The sequence below is a fragment of the Mya arenaria genome, chromosome 3 (genome assembly GCF_026914265.1).
Source record: "Mya arenaria isolate MELC-2E11 chromosome 3, ASM2691426v1".
Classification (NCBI taxonomy): domain Eukaryota; kingdom Metazoa; phylum Mollusca; class Bivalvia; order Myida; family Myidae; genus Mya; species Mya arenaria.
In genome coordinates, this window is record NC_069124.1 from 80,842,219 (window position 1) to 80,861,321 (window position 19,103).

Here is a 19,103-nt window from a genome sequence, read left to right on the forward strand (position 1 = left end):
GGGTTAAAGAAGGAACATCATGAATTCAAAATGAAACTTCAGAGTGGGAGTTTAAAACTCAATAAGTCCACAATATTTAAGGATGTTTCGACGATAATCGATTCTAAATAACTAATACGAAACACTATTTTAAAAACAATTATGAATGTTTCACATAGCAATCGATTCTTCAACCTCAAGTACGCTCAAAATATCCAACAAAGCTTTGAGGAGGGTAACATACCCTGATTGCACGGCACAGTAGTACTTGTGACGAAGGTATTCTTGGATTGTAAGCAAACTTTTAAAAGGACTGAAAGAATTTTTCTAACTTTCCGCGAATCCGATCAAAACTCGTAAATGTTCTGCAGTACAATACTTGTAAGACCGATGTTTGCAATTCAATTATTCTTCTCAATGTAATTTAAAAATTAATTTATAATTTTATAATCACTTTTTACGACATTTTAAATAAAGCAGTGGTGGAATAACTTAATACTACTCCCGCTGTCAATCATTGTTCTAATAGTGTGCCTGCTGGTTTCAATTCGACAAGACTGTCATACATTGTTGGGAATGTAGTTGTACTCGTGGTGGAAAACGCATTGTTGTTTTATCATAGACAGACAGCCAGACAGACAGACAGTTTAATGACTTGCACTTAATAGATCGTCACAACACATATATGCTATAATTCAACTAGTCAACGTGTATGAGCAATGATAATAACAAACAATGATACATTCACATTACACATACAAATATGTAGAATAAATCAATAAACAATCAACGCGAAGAAGGTGATCATGGCTAATAGATGCTTGATCATACATTCTATTGAATCAGTTATTACTCGCAATTATGGCGCAACTCCTGTGGTATGATAACTTAAATATTTGTCTTTCTATAAATAATCTATATATAATCTATACAGATAATATCAACGTTTAATTAGGACAAATTTTATTAGTTTTGCAGTCCGAGCAAGACTGCAGAATTCGTTACAGCTATTTTCCATTAACATATTTTTTGTTAAAGAAAAAAATCCCAGAAAGCTTTAAAGATGTAATTTACATCTATCTTAATGACCCAGTAAGTGGTATTTTGTTATTTATTTTAGTTTTGATTTCATGAACATATAAACTATTATAAAAAAACACTGTTCAAATATGACTGATAAAGTCCGTGACTTTGGAGGGCTGCTTATTTGTTCGCAAGTGGTATGTATAACAGGTTAAAAAAAGGGTATTCGATATTGCAATGGATATCCGGATTATTTTGCCCAAACGTATGGCATAGAAGTAAGTATTGTTATAAAGGTCATTAGCAGTGCTAAATCTGACAAGTAATTATCAGCGCTTTAATTATAAACAATACATAAATTTAATTAATGTATGAGTGAATGATTCCTTCAAGGGGTGAACATTGTTGCCCCGGCTATTTTCGTTCACTGTGTTGTGCCGTGCGTTTTTAACTATAAACGCGTTATTTGACACCGATGGGGAATTAGCTATTAAAGTCCAAAAAAAAATCCTTTTCACGACACCAAGTTCTTTTCACGATTTTATTATGTTCTTCTTTCATTAACAAATACTTGATGTAATAACACAGTGTGTGTAGTCCAAAAATTAACACCAAATATATTGTACAACAGCGACAACGCTATAGTTTGCTGGACTGTGGTAAAACCACCTTCGAGCTCAGACAAATTTCAAGAGTCCGTTTTCTATGAAGAACTACATTTTTTCTCCTATCTTTTTTCACAATTAAAAAATATGTTACCCTATATTGTGCAGCCCGGTCATGCCTACCATAAATTAAACCAATAGAAAAACAGGAAATACTTCATAAAGACTGTCAGCTCAGCTCAAACTAATTACTTCTGATTTCAAATAATTCTTAATCAAAACATATGTCAAGGTGCTAAATTAGATACAAATGAACAATAAAACAGTAAGCTTAAGTCAATATGGCTTCGAATGACACCTCCTTTGTTTGGCAATTAGCAACATCCTAATTCGTTGGCGTTTGCCAACCTGTTACAAACACAGTTGCATATTTCAAATAACAGGTGTAAAAACCTCTAACAAATAATTTGTAAATAACCCAACGCTGAAATTATGAAAATGGTTTCTATTAACAAAACAATTTTAACCAAAGTATGGCATGACGTACAGCATTACAATTGGTTAGTAATGACTCTATCTAAACTTCAAATACCTATTTATTGTAAGAATATATGACTTTTTGTTTAATCATTCTATATCAAATGTGATTTTCAGATGGTGACAGTTCAGTGCAGTTTATCAAAGATGATGAATTGTCCGAGCGTCAAGAAACAAACTCCTGGTCAAAATGAGAAACTGCTTAACGTTTGTAGGAACTGTCGGGAAAAATTAAAGCATTGAAATTAGGGTCGACAACAATCTGAGTTAGCGTCTGTTTGACGTAGTAGCTGTGAGGGGCCTAATGCCAAAGCTTGCCCGGGGGCTGGAAATCAGTTTGCTTCATTCGGCAGTAGTAGCTCTATGTAGAGGTTTGTAGGTCTGCGACTTTCCTGGTCCTTGAAAATGTTCCCCAGGTGGGGCTTGGTGATAACGGTTTGATTCACTATTGCCTGATAGTTTTTATTTCTTCATTCTCTGATATAGACAAAATACTTCGGCTTGTGAACAGAATGCTACTTCAATTGATATGATGTTTAAAAGGCATATAGAACGGCGTACCGCTTAAAGGATAATAAAAAGAGCTCACTTATCATGCCCATGCTCAGTTCGTCTGGACTTATGTCCAAAAGGTAAGTTTAAATGGCGACTTAAGACTATAAAAGACGTTTGTTTTATTTTTTATTAATCAAATTAACCATTCACAAAATAATAATAGAATGAACACATGAGTTAACATATAAAGCCAGTGAGTATGTGATATACTTGTTACCACATGACACAAATACATTATGCATTCACTTAAACCGAATGCTTGAAATACAGGAACAATTTTAATCATTTCATTTCCTTTCACGTATGTTTGTATATATATTCGAATTCATTCAAGTCTGACCTGATGTAAATGTGATAATTCATTTGGTAGGGAGAAAACAATGAAGCATTGTGTTTATTAATATCAAACTAATACATCAAATTCCTGTGCGCGATTACATCTTCTAAGAACACATTTTTCAACACCCGAATGTTGTCTTATCGATACACTTTGATTCCGTAAATTTAAACAGTTAGATGTTGAAACTGGCATAATCTACAAGCTGTTGCTGTCAAAGGATCTTGTAAACTGACAAGTTCCGTTACTATCAATATGCCAAATGAGTGTCCATTACGAGAGTTTTAATTTTGATATACAAATATTCTGTGAAACAAAACGCACTACTATTAATATCTACCCGCATCATAGAAACATTACGAAATTTGACTATAAAGTAATGTTTGTGAACTGTCAAATGACCATTCTTAATTAGAAATAAAACAATGTAAAAGAAGGAGAGATCCAAGTTTCCACAATACGAATGAAAAGAAACCGATTTTGTTTTCATATACAGAACAATAGCTGACATTCAGATTGTTTTCTTCTTTGTTAATAACATTGGTTTTTCCGTTAACAAGAGCTAGGAAAAGGTCTAACATATATTAGTGATTAATAACGTACTACGATGAACATTAAACTTCCATTTGCACAACGGACTATACCGATTTGAAACATTTATCATTTCAAACTTATTAAATGAAAGAAACTGGAACAAGTTTAGAAGTTATACACTATGCAACTGTCCGAATTTGACCTTTTGAAGTCGCCCTTTGATCAAGCGTCTTTTAGTTGTACACACGTAACCTAACGGATTGTATTGCAGCTGTTGGAAAGATTTATAAGTTATATACCCATAGTAACTAAACAATTAACAAGGTTTATGTTCATTTAAATAAAGAACAACCAACTTCATTAAAAAAGGATGGAAGTGATACTTTCGTAAATGCTTCTGAGATTTTTCTTTCAAAAAAATAGATAGTATTTGCTGACACACTCTTTTTATAGTCAATGTTGCTATAATATGCCAACACGATGAACATGAAATTTCACTTAATTGATAGAATGTATGGTCACTTAAGATTTTTGCACAATATATATCTGTTTAAATTTAAAAAAAGTATCATAAGTGTCACAACTTTAAACAAATAACAACAACTAGAGTTAAGACTTGCAATGACAAAGTACGTGTATCCCATGCGCTGGTCCAATATCAAACATATGGTATTAAGACATAACTAACAATCATGTCATCTCAAAAAGTTATGCCAACAAACTTCGCCACGAAACTCATCAATGCGAATATGTTCACTATAACCACTTTGACAGAGAAAATGACGGCATATAACATTAGTTCTTCCAGTTTACAGTCTACTCCAACGCTACGGTTCTCGTAAACATCAATAGGTGTCCAACGCAGTTTTATAAATTACCGAGAGCGTTATAGAATCGGACAAATGCCACCTGTGTCAGACAAAACGAGACCAATTTGAGAAAGGTCACCATCTGACTTGCAGATGAGCCGGAATCAAGTGTGTAACTGGTCTTAGCGTCGTCTGGTTCTGAAATAAGCAGACAGGTTTTAATTACCAAGAACAGTGTACTTAAAGAACCGCTGTTGTTTCTTCTCCACAAAATCTAAACAAATATAATCATACAGTAAATATGTACAAGGAAAGAAAATTTATTGTATAAATTATTTCATTAGACTAACATAACCTGTGTGGGAAAAGATGTCCTCAAAAGTATATTATTTCAAACCCCGTTGGCTCGAACTCCCAGGGACCGGTCCTTTACATTTAGTTTGAGCAAACGAAGAATTCGAGCTAAGCGAGTTCGTGCCAATGGGGTTCGACTGTGTTCCATAAGAACGTGAAAAACTTAATGCATAGTTTTACTCATTGTATTTTGACATCCAATCGAAAAATGGACTAAGATCATTAAAGGCTAATTGATTAGTTTTTAACAGGTGCTCCATCACTGATTATTCGTTTTTAACGAACATAGCTTGATCGACAAAATACAAAACAAGGTGCAAACAAAAACCCATTTAAGTGAACTTACTATTTAAATCGTTGACATTGACGCTAGTAACCTGAAGTCCTACACGAGTTTGTTCCAGTATCGGAAGTAATATTAGTATCAGAATACTCGTAATAGTCCGAGAATTTATTGAAAGCTTTTTACGCATTTCCACTCTTTTCCGTCCGTCTGAAACAATTTTAATCCTGTCTTTGAACCAGTCAGTTGACTCAGGAGGTGTACTACCCCTGACGCATTGCACAGTGATAACAGTTTTGTTATTCTGTCGGGATAAAGTGATCCTGTTATTGTTATACCTGTAAAACCAAAATAATCATGTCCACCAAGAAATAAGAGTGCCATTGAAAGAAGATATTGTGTACAATGGTTAAAACTTCTGCAGTAGAAGGACAAAGGACAAGGAATAGGACAAAATGAACAACGTCCAAAATATCTCTGATTTGAATTATTATTTTGCTTTAGAATGTTTATTAACTTCCTTGCGGAGGTATCGGTCCCGCGAGCTGATCTGGCACTCGTACATTCCGCTGTCCGTGGTCGTTACGTTGGATATCATCATATTCCAGTCGGGGGAATCCTCGATGTGAGCGACCTCGAACCTAGGGTCGCTCGTCATAGGCTGGGTACCGATTGTTAAGACGTAACTTTCGTTGGCGCGTTTCCAGCTTACCTGAAATGATACCAATCATTGGGGTTCAGTTATGTACATCACTGTTTAAGTCTTTCGTCTTTTCGGTGTACTTTAGTGCATTGAAAGTCATCAGTAGGTTATCAGAGATGTAAATCCATTGATAAGAAATCATTGAATCCGGAGGGCGTACTTATAAACTAGGCTAAGATATATTACTTTCAGTTGAGTGCGCGTCATGTTTCAATTAACAAGTGAGATATTTACTTAGAGGTAAATATTACATAATGCGTGCTGCGTTGATCTCCAGCGACGTTTGGGGAGGATAACATATTGTTATTGTTGCAGGGCGCTTCCACGTAACAGATCAAAATATTTATTTTATATCATTACTTATTTGCTTAAGTGAAACAATATTTCTTTGCTTCAGATGAACCGAGCGCCTGTCAACTCTAGTTTGATTGGATTCGTAAGACATGGATTATTTCTGAAACAAATATTGACAGAGGAAAGAGCAACTAGAAGAATCTAAGTCCTAGTTAAAAGAAAGATGCAATCAATCCAATTTAATTCCAACTTTAAATAATGACGCATAATAATGAGTTAATAACATCAATGGGTAAAATTTCAATTGCGTCATGTAATACCTCATTGAATATCAAAACCAATTTGAAGTTTTGATCTTACAAATCTCGTGCTGCCAACACTCCAGTTTCTATTTCAGGAAGTTTCATTCCCGCTTGGAGCCACCAAATACTTGGTGCAATGTGCAGCGTTCAGCGCATACTCATTGAATGATGAATAACTGATAAGATGCAAACGCCTTTCAGTTTAAACATATTCATGTCACATCGAGTCTTCCATCGTGTAGACATAATTAATTTACATCTTTAATATTTCTCCTTAGCAAGTATTTATACAAAATAATTTGCATAATTTCTTACATGAGGAATTTATGTGAGTGGTCACGGCGTGAGTAGTGGACTTAAACGATAAATTATAAAAATTCCAAATTTGCTGCGTTTAGTCCTAATTTTGCATTTGCTCTTTCGATATAAATACAAAACATCTTAAATAACATAATTTATATTCGTATAACTTTGACATACAATATTAATGCGAAAAGCTATGGAAACAAGCTCAGTAGCAAAAAGTTTAAACATAAACCCGGTTTAATGGCACTGGCTAAACGCCAAAGACATAGAACATAAAAATCACAAACAAGAAACATGGAAGAACAGCACAAAACTCCACAAGCAGCACAGTGCATACATACTATATATGAAAAACTAGGTATGCTATATATAAAAAACTAGGTATGAAAACTGCGTAAAATAATCAAATTCCAGTACCTTGTGAATGTTTGCTGGCCCCCTCATTCTTAAATGGGATCATTGTTATGGACTTTGAAAAGAGTACATTTCAATTTATCTCAACAGCGATGTAAAAGAAGTCATTGTTTCTTCACGAGAAAGCGATTACAATAAAATGAATGTTTTAACTAGAAAACTAAGATCATTAGTCGTTAACTTTCTTTTTATCTAACGTCGTGTGGAAGATTTTAACAACAGTTAATGCTGTACACAAGGCCTATGTACACTGTGTGTATACAAAATGGCGAAGATAAGTACTTCTCATTGCAGTACGACATTTACCACATAAAAATATGACCCTAGAGCAAACTTTAAAGGAGCGTTTAGAAAGCACAAAAACCAACTTTCTCAGAATGAGTGTAATTTAGACTGTTTGAGAATGATTGTGACCTCGCCTTTATTGATTAAGTTGTTTACGGATGACGGACATGCAGCGATGGGTTGTTAGAATTTAACTGTGAATCTTTTTTGTAATCTAGAAATCAATATACGCAATTATCTCGATATGTTTTCAAACAAACGTTTTGATGTAATTTGACGACTCCATTCAGCAAGTGGTTATGTTTTCACCATGTTCTTATAATGAGTGTTTTACCAGTACAGGAAGAGCAACATGTGTTCCAGATCTTTGAGATAACTAATTACTACTGGTTTGTTAAGAATGGAGAATAAACCAAAGCAATATCAGTAGCGATGCGGGCCCCGCATGATGACGATATTCGAAAGAGAAACAAATATGAAGACATGTTTAAACCAAATGAGTGGAGTATGTGAATATGGACCATTCATAAGAATAAATTTCTCACACAGGTGAGTATACAAACATAAAATCGTGGTCGCTTCACTAATATATTTTGCAGGAGCCTTTCTAGTGGCAAGTCGTTTGTCTTGATGACACTAGGACTAACTAACACATACAGTTCAAACGGGAACTAAACAGAGCAGATAACACGCTTAGAGGAAACTTACTATAAAATAAAAATATCAATTTCTCTTGTTATCCGCAATGCAATTCGGAGATAATTATCTTAACAAGCATAACGAAAATCATATATGACATTACTCCCAATATCTATCAAGCATCTCTTGCAAACACCACTTGTGTTTTGTGTTTCATAAAGTATTTGCAACCACTGATTTATTTCTGGCTATATCCCCAAAGGCGTTTTGCATAAATGCGAGAAAGCAAGGAAATAAATATCACAATATTTCATATTCATTTAACCAGGATATTAGGAGCACGCTTTAAGTATTTTACATTGTGTTGTCCGTCCAGTGGCTTAACTTGCCGATATGTCTTCACCAATAACGAGCCTGGGCTCTCCTGGGAAATCAAACAACACCAAGGGCAACATGTGGAACGCAACGTCTAGTACCAGATAGACAGTGCATACTTTATGGAATATAGCATTAATATTTTATGTAAGTAAAACAACGAACATATGTTCAAAGCTAATCCAAAGACCCCAATGAGTACGTATATTGTAACTAAAAAGAAGGAGCGAAACGCCACTTGTTCGAGAACGTGTACGTGTGGACTACGTTTTGCGCACTTCGTCATATAGGGTCTGTGTATTTTGTTCAAGTTGAAAGTGGGCAGCCGATATCCAGCGCTAATTAGTTAAATCTGTTACGAGTAGGCTTGTTCAAGTTGAAGGGAAATGACAAAACCGAGATAAAAACGTTTTTTATGAGATACGATACTGATACACGTGGAATCTTCGCAAGCGACTATTTAGACCACCGCACGTGTGTTCTTCACATTAACCAAACAGACGACATGCGGCTTTTCTTGATTGTTGCATCTTGGGTCGTTATAAACAATAATACCATCACATAGGATTCAGGCAAATTAAATCAGCACATGTTAAGATATTCAAAATGTGTATAACAGAAGGACAAATGTTTTTGCTTGAAATTAACTTCATTATTTCTGTTGCTTTTCAGATACTTAATCTTTGCAAACGATCTGGGTGGAATTTCACGCAATTCAAAACCATGGAATATTGAGGAAATGTTAGGGAGGAAACTATTTGAAAACTGACTTTGGTGATAGAAAGGATGATGATACCAGAATAAAGAGAACACTGATGTTGCGTTAATAAAAGATGTAATTATAAATATCCGTGGAGACCGGTAATAACATTTCTTATTGAAGACTTTTTTGCTGTGCCTATTTTACATATGCAGTGGCACACCATTATTGTAATCATGATGTGGCAAATAAGTGTTAAATGTGTACCTTACGGTTGAGCTAAACGCTAGAAAATGGATGATATACAAAGGCCATTGCGAACAGGTTCATTACTTAAACCTTCTTCATACAAACACTGTGATAATTATGAGAGTTCATTTTTGCCATTTCGAGGTCATGAATATTCGCAGCGAAAAATGCGAAAATAGGGCGAAGCGAAAATACGGAACATTAACGCGGCGCATATTTACCCCTACACACGCATAATCACCCCACCACATGCAGATTTTGTCTTGCCACACGTACATTTCCCCCACCACATTCCACATGTTCTCCCCGGCGAGTTTTTAACCTCCGCTTTCTCGCATTTTCGCTCGTTTGGCGCAATATATGAAGAAAGATAAACATTTAAGTGGATGACGTCTGTAAAAGCCCGTTTGATATAAAAGGAGAAAGAAACTGCACTCGAATATTAGTTATGTTATTGATCAATAGGTATACCAGCAATAACATGACAAAATGATTTAATTATCATATCGCCGTATGCTTGTTTTGGCAATCAAATGGCAACTAATCCAGTAGTTCTTTTGCGATAATGGTTTTGCCTTTTTGGTCATAAAAAGAAAAGGATGAAAGGAGAAAATTAGAAATACCTTCCATGGAAACAAAACGTACGACCTCGAAGAAAAATCGTTTTCAAACGAAAAAACCCAAAAACATTTGATGCGACTCAAATCATTGATAAACTTAATTTAATATTAAAGTCCGTTTAAATAAGTGTGTAAAGTTTAATGTTTTATATATCTCCGTTTTCTAACATAAAAGTGCACTTTCATTTTTATGGTGTTATGTAATGACTTTGGGAAATATGGAATCAACACAAATAATAATACTCCACTATGAATTTAAATGCTTTATTCAACTTATTTATCAGTTCACACTTTTATTTAAATATTTATAATACAGTGGAAACTACAGGGACTAGCCCATCAGCATGATTTCTCATTTTGTAAATCATAAACCAGACTACTTGTTTTATTTTTAAAATAAAGTACTAAACCTTTGCAATTATTTCTCACAAAAATGTATTTTAACAGAAATGTCGTATCATGTTCACATTTTCAACATACTCAAACAACAAAAGTGTTAACGTAATTAACGGCGAAAACATAAATATGTCTCCGGGAATAGCTGAATTCTACTCCTGGGAAAAGAAATTGTTAGTCGAAGGTTACAAAACCGTGGCAGCGCGTGTGACTTTTAAAGGAATTGAAAACGAAGTCATCGCAATTAAATGGCACTCTTTACGGCACGGCTTTCCCGTAATTTGTCTTGCGCACTACGTAGTAGGTTTTTACCTATTCATTTTCTCATGCGAATAGTGTAGATTACGTTTATGATATAATGGCAAACAAAGGTAAATAACATTGCAACTGAGTTTGGCCTGGCAAGTACGTGTACTTTGTTTAAGTTTGTCAATGCGTATATACATATATATGTAACTGTAGTGATAGCAGATATATAGAGGATATTTGTTTATTTCAGTGTAAGATCGTATTTTATTTCACGAGTGTCATAGAAAAACATATTTTCACGAGTGGCGAAGCCACGAGTGAAAATGTAGTTTTTTTATGATCACGAGTGAAATTAAATACGATCTTACACTGAAATAAACAAATTTTCTGTTTCTTTTATGCTTATTTTCGGAGTTTTATTTGTTTTTTATTTATTTCTGAATTACCCCCTTTTTTGAAAAGGGTGGGCTTTACGCCGCTACCCGTGGGGCGCCCCTCATGCATAATTATAGCTGTCAACTTTTTTACTTTCGGTTTGCTGAGAAATAGTTCTCTGCTATTCATTCTTATAGCTTAATATTCGCTCGTTTTTTATTGCAAAGCTTTATGAACAGTAAAAAATGAAGTATTATTAGTGCACAAATGTTCCAAAAAATAATGAAAACACTTTTTATTTTAACCAAATTACTACGCCGCTATTTATAGAATGAAAATTTGGAAGGTCAAATGTGTTAGCAAAACAAATGTGGATACTCATTGGATTTTAACCATTCTTCTTAGTTTAAGACTGCATATACGCGTGTTTTTATAGTAAGTTAATAAACAGTCATCTTACTGTCAGAGACCAGTCTGTTTCGCTTTAAAATGTTTGTTTTCCAGAAGAGTAAATGCCACGCTAGTTTGTTGACACATTTTGAGATGTGGGTGGGGTAAAAAATATCGGATTTATCTGTAAATTGTTGTGTGAATTCTCCAGGAAGCTCATTTTACGTACTACAACGGTTAACAGTTCAAAATACATTTGATCGATGCTATAAAATTTTATTTATGTTCGAACAGTTGTTTTTGTCTGTAATTTGTTTGAAATGAAAGCAAATGTTCGAGCATTCAGCTTCAAAGATCAGTAAAATGTTTGATAAACGGGATAATAAACCGGTAATAAACGGTAAGTTGTTAATTTCCAATTATATATTTATTTAAATTTATAAAATATTTCTTTATTTTTTTAACCTTTTTTGACATAATTTACTGAAGTCCAGTGTTCTGTTTTGACCAAGGCAAGTACATGTAACAACAAAGGATTTTAAAAGTAGTTCTGAAAATTGATATTTTCACTCCTTATTTTGCAGTGAAAATATCAAATTGATATTTTCACTGTTGTTATTTCACTGTTAAAACCCCATATTTCATCGTAAAGCATGAAAGAAATATTATTATTTTTTCCGAAGACTTAACATACTTAAGAAGCGAGTATATCATTGCAAAGTATCCAACTGACATATTTTAACCAGTGTACTTATTTTTAGTTATGATATGTACAATTTGGGATCTTTGGAAGTTATCGCTGCACCAGAAACTAATGTCGGCTGATGGCAAAACGTAAATGTGCATTCCTAAATCAATGCTATCACTGCAATTGTGCCACATCATGAAATATCAGCGAACATTTCTTATACTGTTGATAAAATTGTCTGAGGCGGTTTAACATTGCGAAACATGATAAGTGTTTAAATATTTTACATCAATATTATATTCATTATCAATAACATGCTTAATATATATGTAATGGTAAATCACACTAGCACTTTCCTTCCATATCTAATTGCGTTAATCGCCTATCATGTTCATTTCTCCACTAATATTAAATGGACTGTAAGAGAACGTTCATAGACACATTATCGCAAGAAACTTTATTTATGAGCTAAAGTGAAACATTGCGTAACGATGTGCTGTCCGTTATTATATGAGCCTACAGGTTTTGTTTTTTAAAAAAATCTTGTCTTAAGCAAGACGACATATTGGTAACATACTTGGAATTGCAGCACGAATTAGAGTTTTTTTACCATATTTTAATCATGACAATATAACATTTTACATCTTAGCAATATTTATTTACAGTCTTGGTCTATTGAATGTGTTCGATTGGCAATAGCGGAATGGTAAGCTATTTATTATAAAAAAGACACGAATTCAATTGTCAGCTAAATTATTGCACAAGTGATGATGACGACCCAAAACAGGTATCCTACATCAGGATTGTAGTTAGACAATGAAATATATTATATACTCAAACTGGCTGTGAAATGAGAAAGGCATAGCGGTATGAGATATCATAGCTGAAACGCATAATGTTAAAACCAAATGAACATGTGCCTTTGGACAGAGGATATTACTCCATAATATAAGATACTATGTAAGTAATGAATTATTGTGTACGTATGCAGCACCATATGGATCAGCTGATTTGTGTTTGACTGAAAGAAATGTCCAATCCGATGACATGTGTAGTAATGTGACAGAGTTCCTTCACATGCGTCTCCTTAAGCTTTTTTTGCGACATGATGACAAATGTACTTTAAACGAACGCAGCGGCACCATTGGCGCACTTAACCATTATGTCTTGAGCTCTTCATCATCACATATATAAACTGTATTTTATTTAAATAAAAATAATGTACATTATAAAGTTGATACAGGCACGAGCTAACCTTTATTTTGAAATCCGTGTGGAATACTCACGAAACGAGATATTGAAACATAATGGAGTCGTTGTCTTTAGATGCTATCCTGCATCTGAGACGAATATTAATTCCTCCCTGCCAGCATCATTTATTTCAGACATTTAACTTATGATTGTATTCATGTATTTACACAAATATTGTAAATATCAAAGTGAATGCAATTAATTTGTAAAAATCTTTCCCAGTGAATAAAACTGAAAGTCCCCGAAACAATAATTTAGTTTACCGAAAATAAGACATGTATGTTGCATTTTCAAGTTTAGAAGCAGGAAAGGATGAGTGTTATAATTCCCATTGCGATTAGCCTTCGACGTTTCCTGTTTGTTAAAATGAAGAGAGAGAGTAATAGAGCAATAAGCAGACGAGAGGAACTGTCGAGGCTATTAAGCAACCATTCCTTTTAAAATATTTAAGACAACTTTTATGTGTTTTTATGTTATTTGACAATATTTATCTTCCAATGTATTGAACGATATGACTTAGACGTGCAGAAGTGTGTTCTAAGTTTCATGGTCACTTGATAATTAATAAAGTGTGTATGTCCTAGGTTATATTTTGTACTATAAATAGATTAAAACAAGAATCCTTCGTGAACAAGTTAGTGGAAACTTTCGCATGGCAAATTATTTCATCCTAAGGTAGATTATGAAATTTGGATGCGAAGTAATGGGTGATTATCTTACGGCCACCACCATAGTCCTAGACAAGACACTACTCGAATGCACTGGCAAAGTTTGTAGTGTACTCAGTAAGCCGCGGTAAAGGTTATTGCTAACCAAGTATCAACTTGTGGAGTGTACAATGTTGTATATGATAATGTGTTGTTTGTTTATTAAGGATGCAGACATATAAAACACATATAATCCTATTGAAACTTTTTGATATACATTGAACCTGCTGACCCATTTCGAAAATATGTTCATGAAATTTATTCGCCACTCAATCTTCACATTTGGCGAGTAGATGGTGACATGCTTTACAACATATCAAAAATCACCCAAGTTATATGTCTTGAAAAATAAAGTTTAATGAATGCAGATAACGGTTTCAGGCACAGTGTATGATGGGAATGCTCATACTCAGACCATAATGCAGCACCAGTCTATCATTAAGTATCACTGATACTATTTTACAACACGTGAACAAGCTGTTGTGCTCAATAGAAGCATGTTTTTTAAACGTTTAAATGCAAGCAACAAGATCGGCTCAACTCTCATTGCTGCTGCTTTTCGTATTTCGATTTTATAAAGTATCTTAAGATATGAATTTTAGATAGGTGTATTAAGGTCAGTAATGCTCCCAATTATAAGCATTTTGTTTTCCAGAAAATTACGTAGTTATATTAGAATGGAAGCTATAACCGGTCTGTGCTATCGTGTTTGGAAGTGATTCATCTTTACATTAGAATAATGTCGGTAAGTGCGGAATAACGTTGTGTACGGCCAAGGATAAAGTACATATTTTTTGGACTTAAAATGGGTGAAGCTTTGAAAGCAGTCATTTACGATAACGGCATCGGGAATAAGTAAATAATAGCAGATTCTAGGTTGTTAACCCTTGATGTGTTATTTCTTGAAGTGAAATTGAAGTGATAAGATCAAATATGTCTATGACTTACGCTAGATGAACGTCATAATAATGTACTAATAGTAGTCAGGTGAACAGTAGAACGCTGTAATCTAATGCCGAAATGTACAGCAGAGCGCAAAAATGCCGGATGTACAAAAGGACGCTGTAAGCATTGGCGAGAAGTACATCATGGCGCTGTAAATAGGTGGCCATAGGTACAGCAGAACGCTGTAAACAAGTGGTCAGATGTACAGCAGAACGCTGTAAACAAGTGACCAGATGTGTAAAAGAACCCTGTAAACAAGTGGTCAGATATACAGTAGAACGGTGTAAACAAATGGCCAGATGTACAGCAGCACGCTGTTAACCAATGACCAGATATACAGCAGAAAACTGTAAACAAGTGGAGAGAAAGCAGAATGATATAAACAATTGTCCAGATGTATAGCAGAACACTGTAAATAAATGTCCAGATGTTCTGCAGAACGTAGGAAACAAAATGTCAGACGTACAGCAGAACGCAGTTAAAAATGCCAGATTTACACTAGAACACTGTAAATGAGTGTCATACGAGCATTAAGAATGGGTAATCCATACTTTAAACAAAAGAAAGCTGTATGCTCCTTGTTTCCGTATGCACATGAAAGAGAAATGAAGTTAAAAAGGATTACAAGCAAACACATTTCTGACTGATTCAACAGCGACCGGTAATCTGAGAGTTTAAAACTAATACAAGAACATTTCTTGGCGCTGAGTAATACAGTTTAATGATAACATTTAGTTATATGGTTGCAAAGTATTTAGAAATCAATTCAACCCACATTCAGAAACTGTAAATTATAAATACTACTTTACTCAAACAGTAGGCATTTAAAATGATAAAACAAAATCTTCTGTAAACTGCTCTTTTATCTTAATAAATAAAATTTGATTGCCTTCTCAAAACAAGAGACCATTATTCTTGATTTTATGAAACAGTATTAACCAGTGGAATCATATCATGCCGATTCATATTTCTGTTGTTATAAATACCTAATGTTAAATAAATTGGCGTAATAATTACGCCTGCTGTACAAAGTTGAAGGGATAAACAGGGATAGTTAATCCATCGTATTGAAGCCTTTATTTAAGGTATTTTGATTTAGAGCTCTCAATGGCACGGGACAACGCCCACCGCCCCCCCGCTCCCTCATTTGGCCGTGTAGGAAAAATTAACAGAGGGATGCTATTGAAACATGACCCTCTAGTTGGGCGATTTTTTTCATTTACCAAAGTACAACTGGACTGTTATGTGATTTAATAACAACTTAGATACGAATAATTACTTTAAATATTTAAAACCGAAGTTAAAGTCCCACTTCAACAAACCGTTTCGACATAATTGGGTCATTACCAAGTAAAAGCAACTTAGTTTCGTGCAAACCAGATATACATTTCCTGGACACCGACATTTCCGGAGACTTAGACGATGTTAGAAAACTCTATCTGGCACCCCATGACAGATGAGGCACCCGCAACATCGCGCCACTTCTTATCAAATGTATCAATCATGTTCTACTAGGTCTTTATCGAACCTCTTAACCGTTATTACGCGCTTGTCCTATGGTCGGACTTTTCAATCTGGACCGGAAACAAATGATAGATTATTACTTTCTATTTATTTTGTAGGATTTTGCTATTTGACAAGTAAGTTAGTACAGTGTCTAAAAGCTGAAATATCAGTGTAGAAAACGTGTAATTAAGCCAAATCATTTATAAATTAAAGCAACAATGGTACTTCTTTCTTAAATAGGTAAATTGTTTAAAGCAGATAAAGCAATGAAAGAAACTACACAGATCTATCCATAAACATGCAATGTGAATGTATATAATGTGAAAAAATATCAATCTACTTTAAAGAGCAGTTTTGAATGTATTTTTAGATAATTTTAATTGGGAAAAACAGTGCCAATGAATCCAGCAGGTACTTCCAGTCTTTCCCATTAGAACGAACAGCATGAATATGCATAAAGCTTGTATATCTAAAGCCATTAGTTCCTTCATTAAAATGGATTGAAACAATATTACATATCTATAGAAAATATTTCTAAATATCAACACTGTAGCTTAGTGCACGAATAATATGCGTGACACAACCCTCCCATGGTGGTCCATAAATGTGTAGAAATTAATTGAATTCTCAATGATAGTTAAAATGTTATGGCTGTGACACGAGTTATTACTATAAAATCCATATTGTATAAACTTTACCTCAAAGATACAAACACCGTCCCATGGTGCTCTAAAATGCATGGAAATTTACCGAATTCCCATTTATTGCAAAATAATTAATGGGTCAGGCACAAACTAATGCTATGAACTCAATATTGTTACATTGACCTACAAATGTGAAATAAGAGAATGAATTGCGCGTGTGACACATCTTCCCATGGCGCTCTACACATCTGTAGAAATCGATAAAATTTCCATTAATAGTTATGCCTAGTTACACATTTTTTGTTTGTGCTCTACAAATGATGTTTTGAAATGGATTGAATTCCCGTTAATAGTGAGACACGGATTCATTGTATGAAGTCCATATTGTATGTATTGACCTTCAAGTGTTACCTCGACCTTGAAAGAAGGTCACGATTTTATGTGAGACACATCTTGCCATGGTGCCCTAAGTATATGAAGTTCAAATGAAATAACGCAATTAGTTTTTTTTTCTGAAACAAGGTTGTAACGGATAACTATACGCAAACCATTAGGGAGCATAAATATGCTAAGTAGAAAGTTTCAATAAATACCATGTAAACATGTTAGAAAGAGTTATAAAAGTAAGTGACTTTACTTTTATTTTAATAATTGTATCTTCGGCATATTTCACATGTTTCTATAACATTCGATTTGGGCACCTTCAATCACCACATATTCAGATGTTCAACTCAGTCTAATAGCGCCTAATGGTCTTTCCTAAAATTAACTTCATTATTTTTATTGCTTTTCAGATACTTAATCTTTGCAAACGATCTGAGCGGAATTTCACGCAAATCAAAACCATGGAGTATCGAGGGAATGTTAGGGAACAAACTATTTAAAAATTGATTTTGGTGATAGAATTATTGATAGAACCAGATCAAAGAAAACACTGATGTTGTGTTCTATAAAATGGAATGGAAAAAATAATAATTGCATAATTACAACTAGTAATTTTTACTAAACAAAATTACTCCGTTTCCTTAACTGGGTAATATTGTTCGGCTCCGACCTTTATTGTTGCCATAGTTATTTGATATAAAGATATTGTATTGTATTGTGTTGTATAACAACAATGAGCTCGTTTAGTGAATTAAACCGGTTTTGATTCCAACAAACAATTTCTTCCTCCCGAAAAGCCTTTTGTAACAACAACAAAAGAAGTTATTTGCCATAAACGTATTAAGTCATTCACATACTGTAGAACCAATTTGTGTTATTCACATTGCAAAATCAATAGTTAAATGTTTCTTTTTCCATTATTTTGTTATTTTATATAGATACTTTAAGCATAAGTTGCATTTGATCCAGAATGAATAATACATTGAACAAAAATTAAGATTGAAACTATATCAACAAGAATGCATGATGTCAAATGTCTACACTAAGAGATGCTTGAATTTTGAAAGTATATGATTCGCAAGTTGTTTGTTTTTCAAATTTGCTATTCAAAATAGTGACTTCAGTATCAAAGCTGACTTTTAAGAGCGTTTCCTTTCTTGGTGAATTGATTTTTAATGTTTTATTTTTACTAAATGACGTGAGATCAGGGTCTACACATTTTAGATTAATTACGGCATTGGTGAGACATGCTGCATCCTCGTTACATATGAAGTAATACTTATAATACTTAATAATAACAATTATAAGACAAATTTTCGCATCGCCACTGGGCACATTTTGAAATGTTCGTACTTGATGGGTTTTACATTTTCGCATATTCGAATGCGCACTTTCACCGCGTAAATGCGATAACATGACACGGGAGAAACATCTATGGATACTGGATACTGGAGCAATAAATGCAGAACGAGTTAGTGTCGTCTGTAAAAGCTCGTATTTTAAAAAGAAGAAATGCGAAGGAGACTGCATTCATCTGATGGTTAATAATTAATCAATATGTCTACGGAAAATAGCATGAAAAACATGATTATATAATCCTACCGCCGTATGCGTGTTTTTGGGCACTCATATAACAACAAATGCCGTAGATCCTTCGCGAGAACG

General features: G+C 34.0%; 1 protein-coding gene across 1 annotated transcript in view; it reads right to left on the reverse strand.

Moving 5' to 3' along the window:
• Positions 1–5,506: 5,506 nt before the first annotated feature.
• Positions 5,507–19,103, reverse strand: part of LOC128226313 (uncharacterized) — a 28,208-nt gene continuing 14,611 nt past the window's right edge. The window contains exon 5 of the mRNA XM_052936196.1: positions 5,507–5,728. Within this exon, the coding sequence (XP_052792156.1) occupies positions 5,507–5,728 (222 nt within the window). The remainder of the gene's footprint in view (positions 5,729–19,103) is intronic.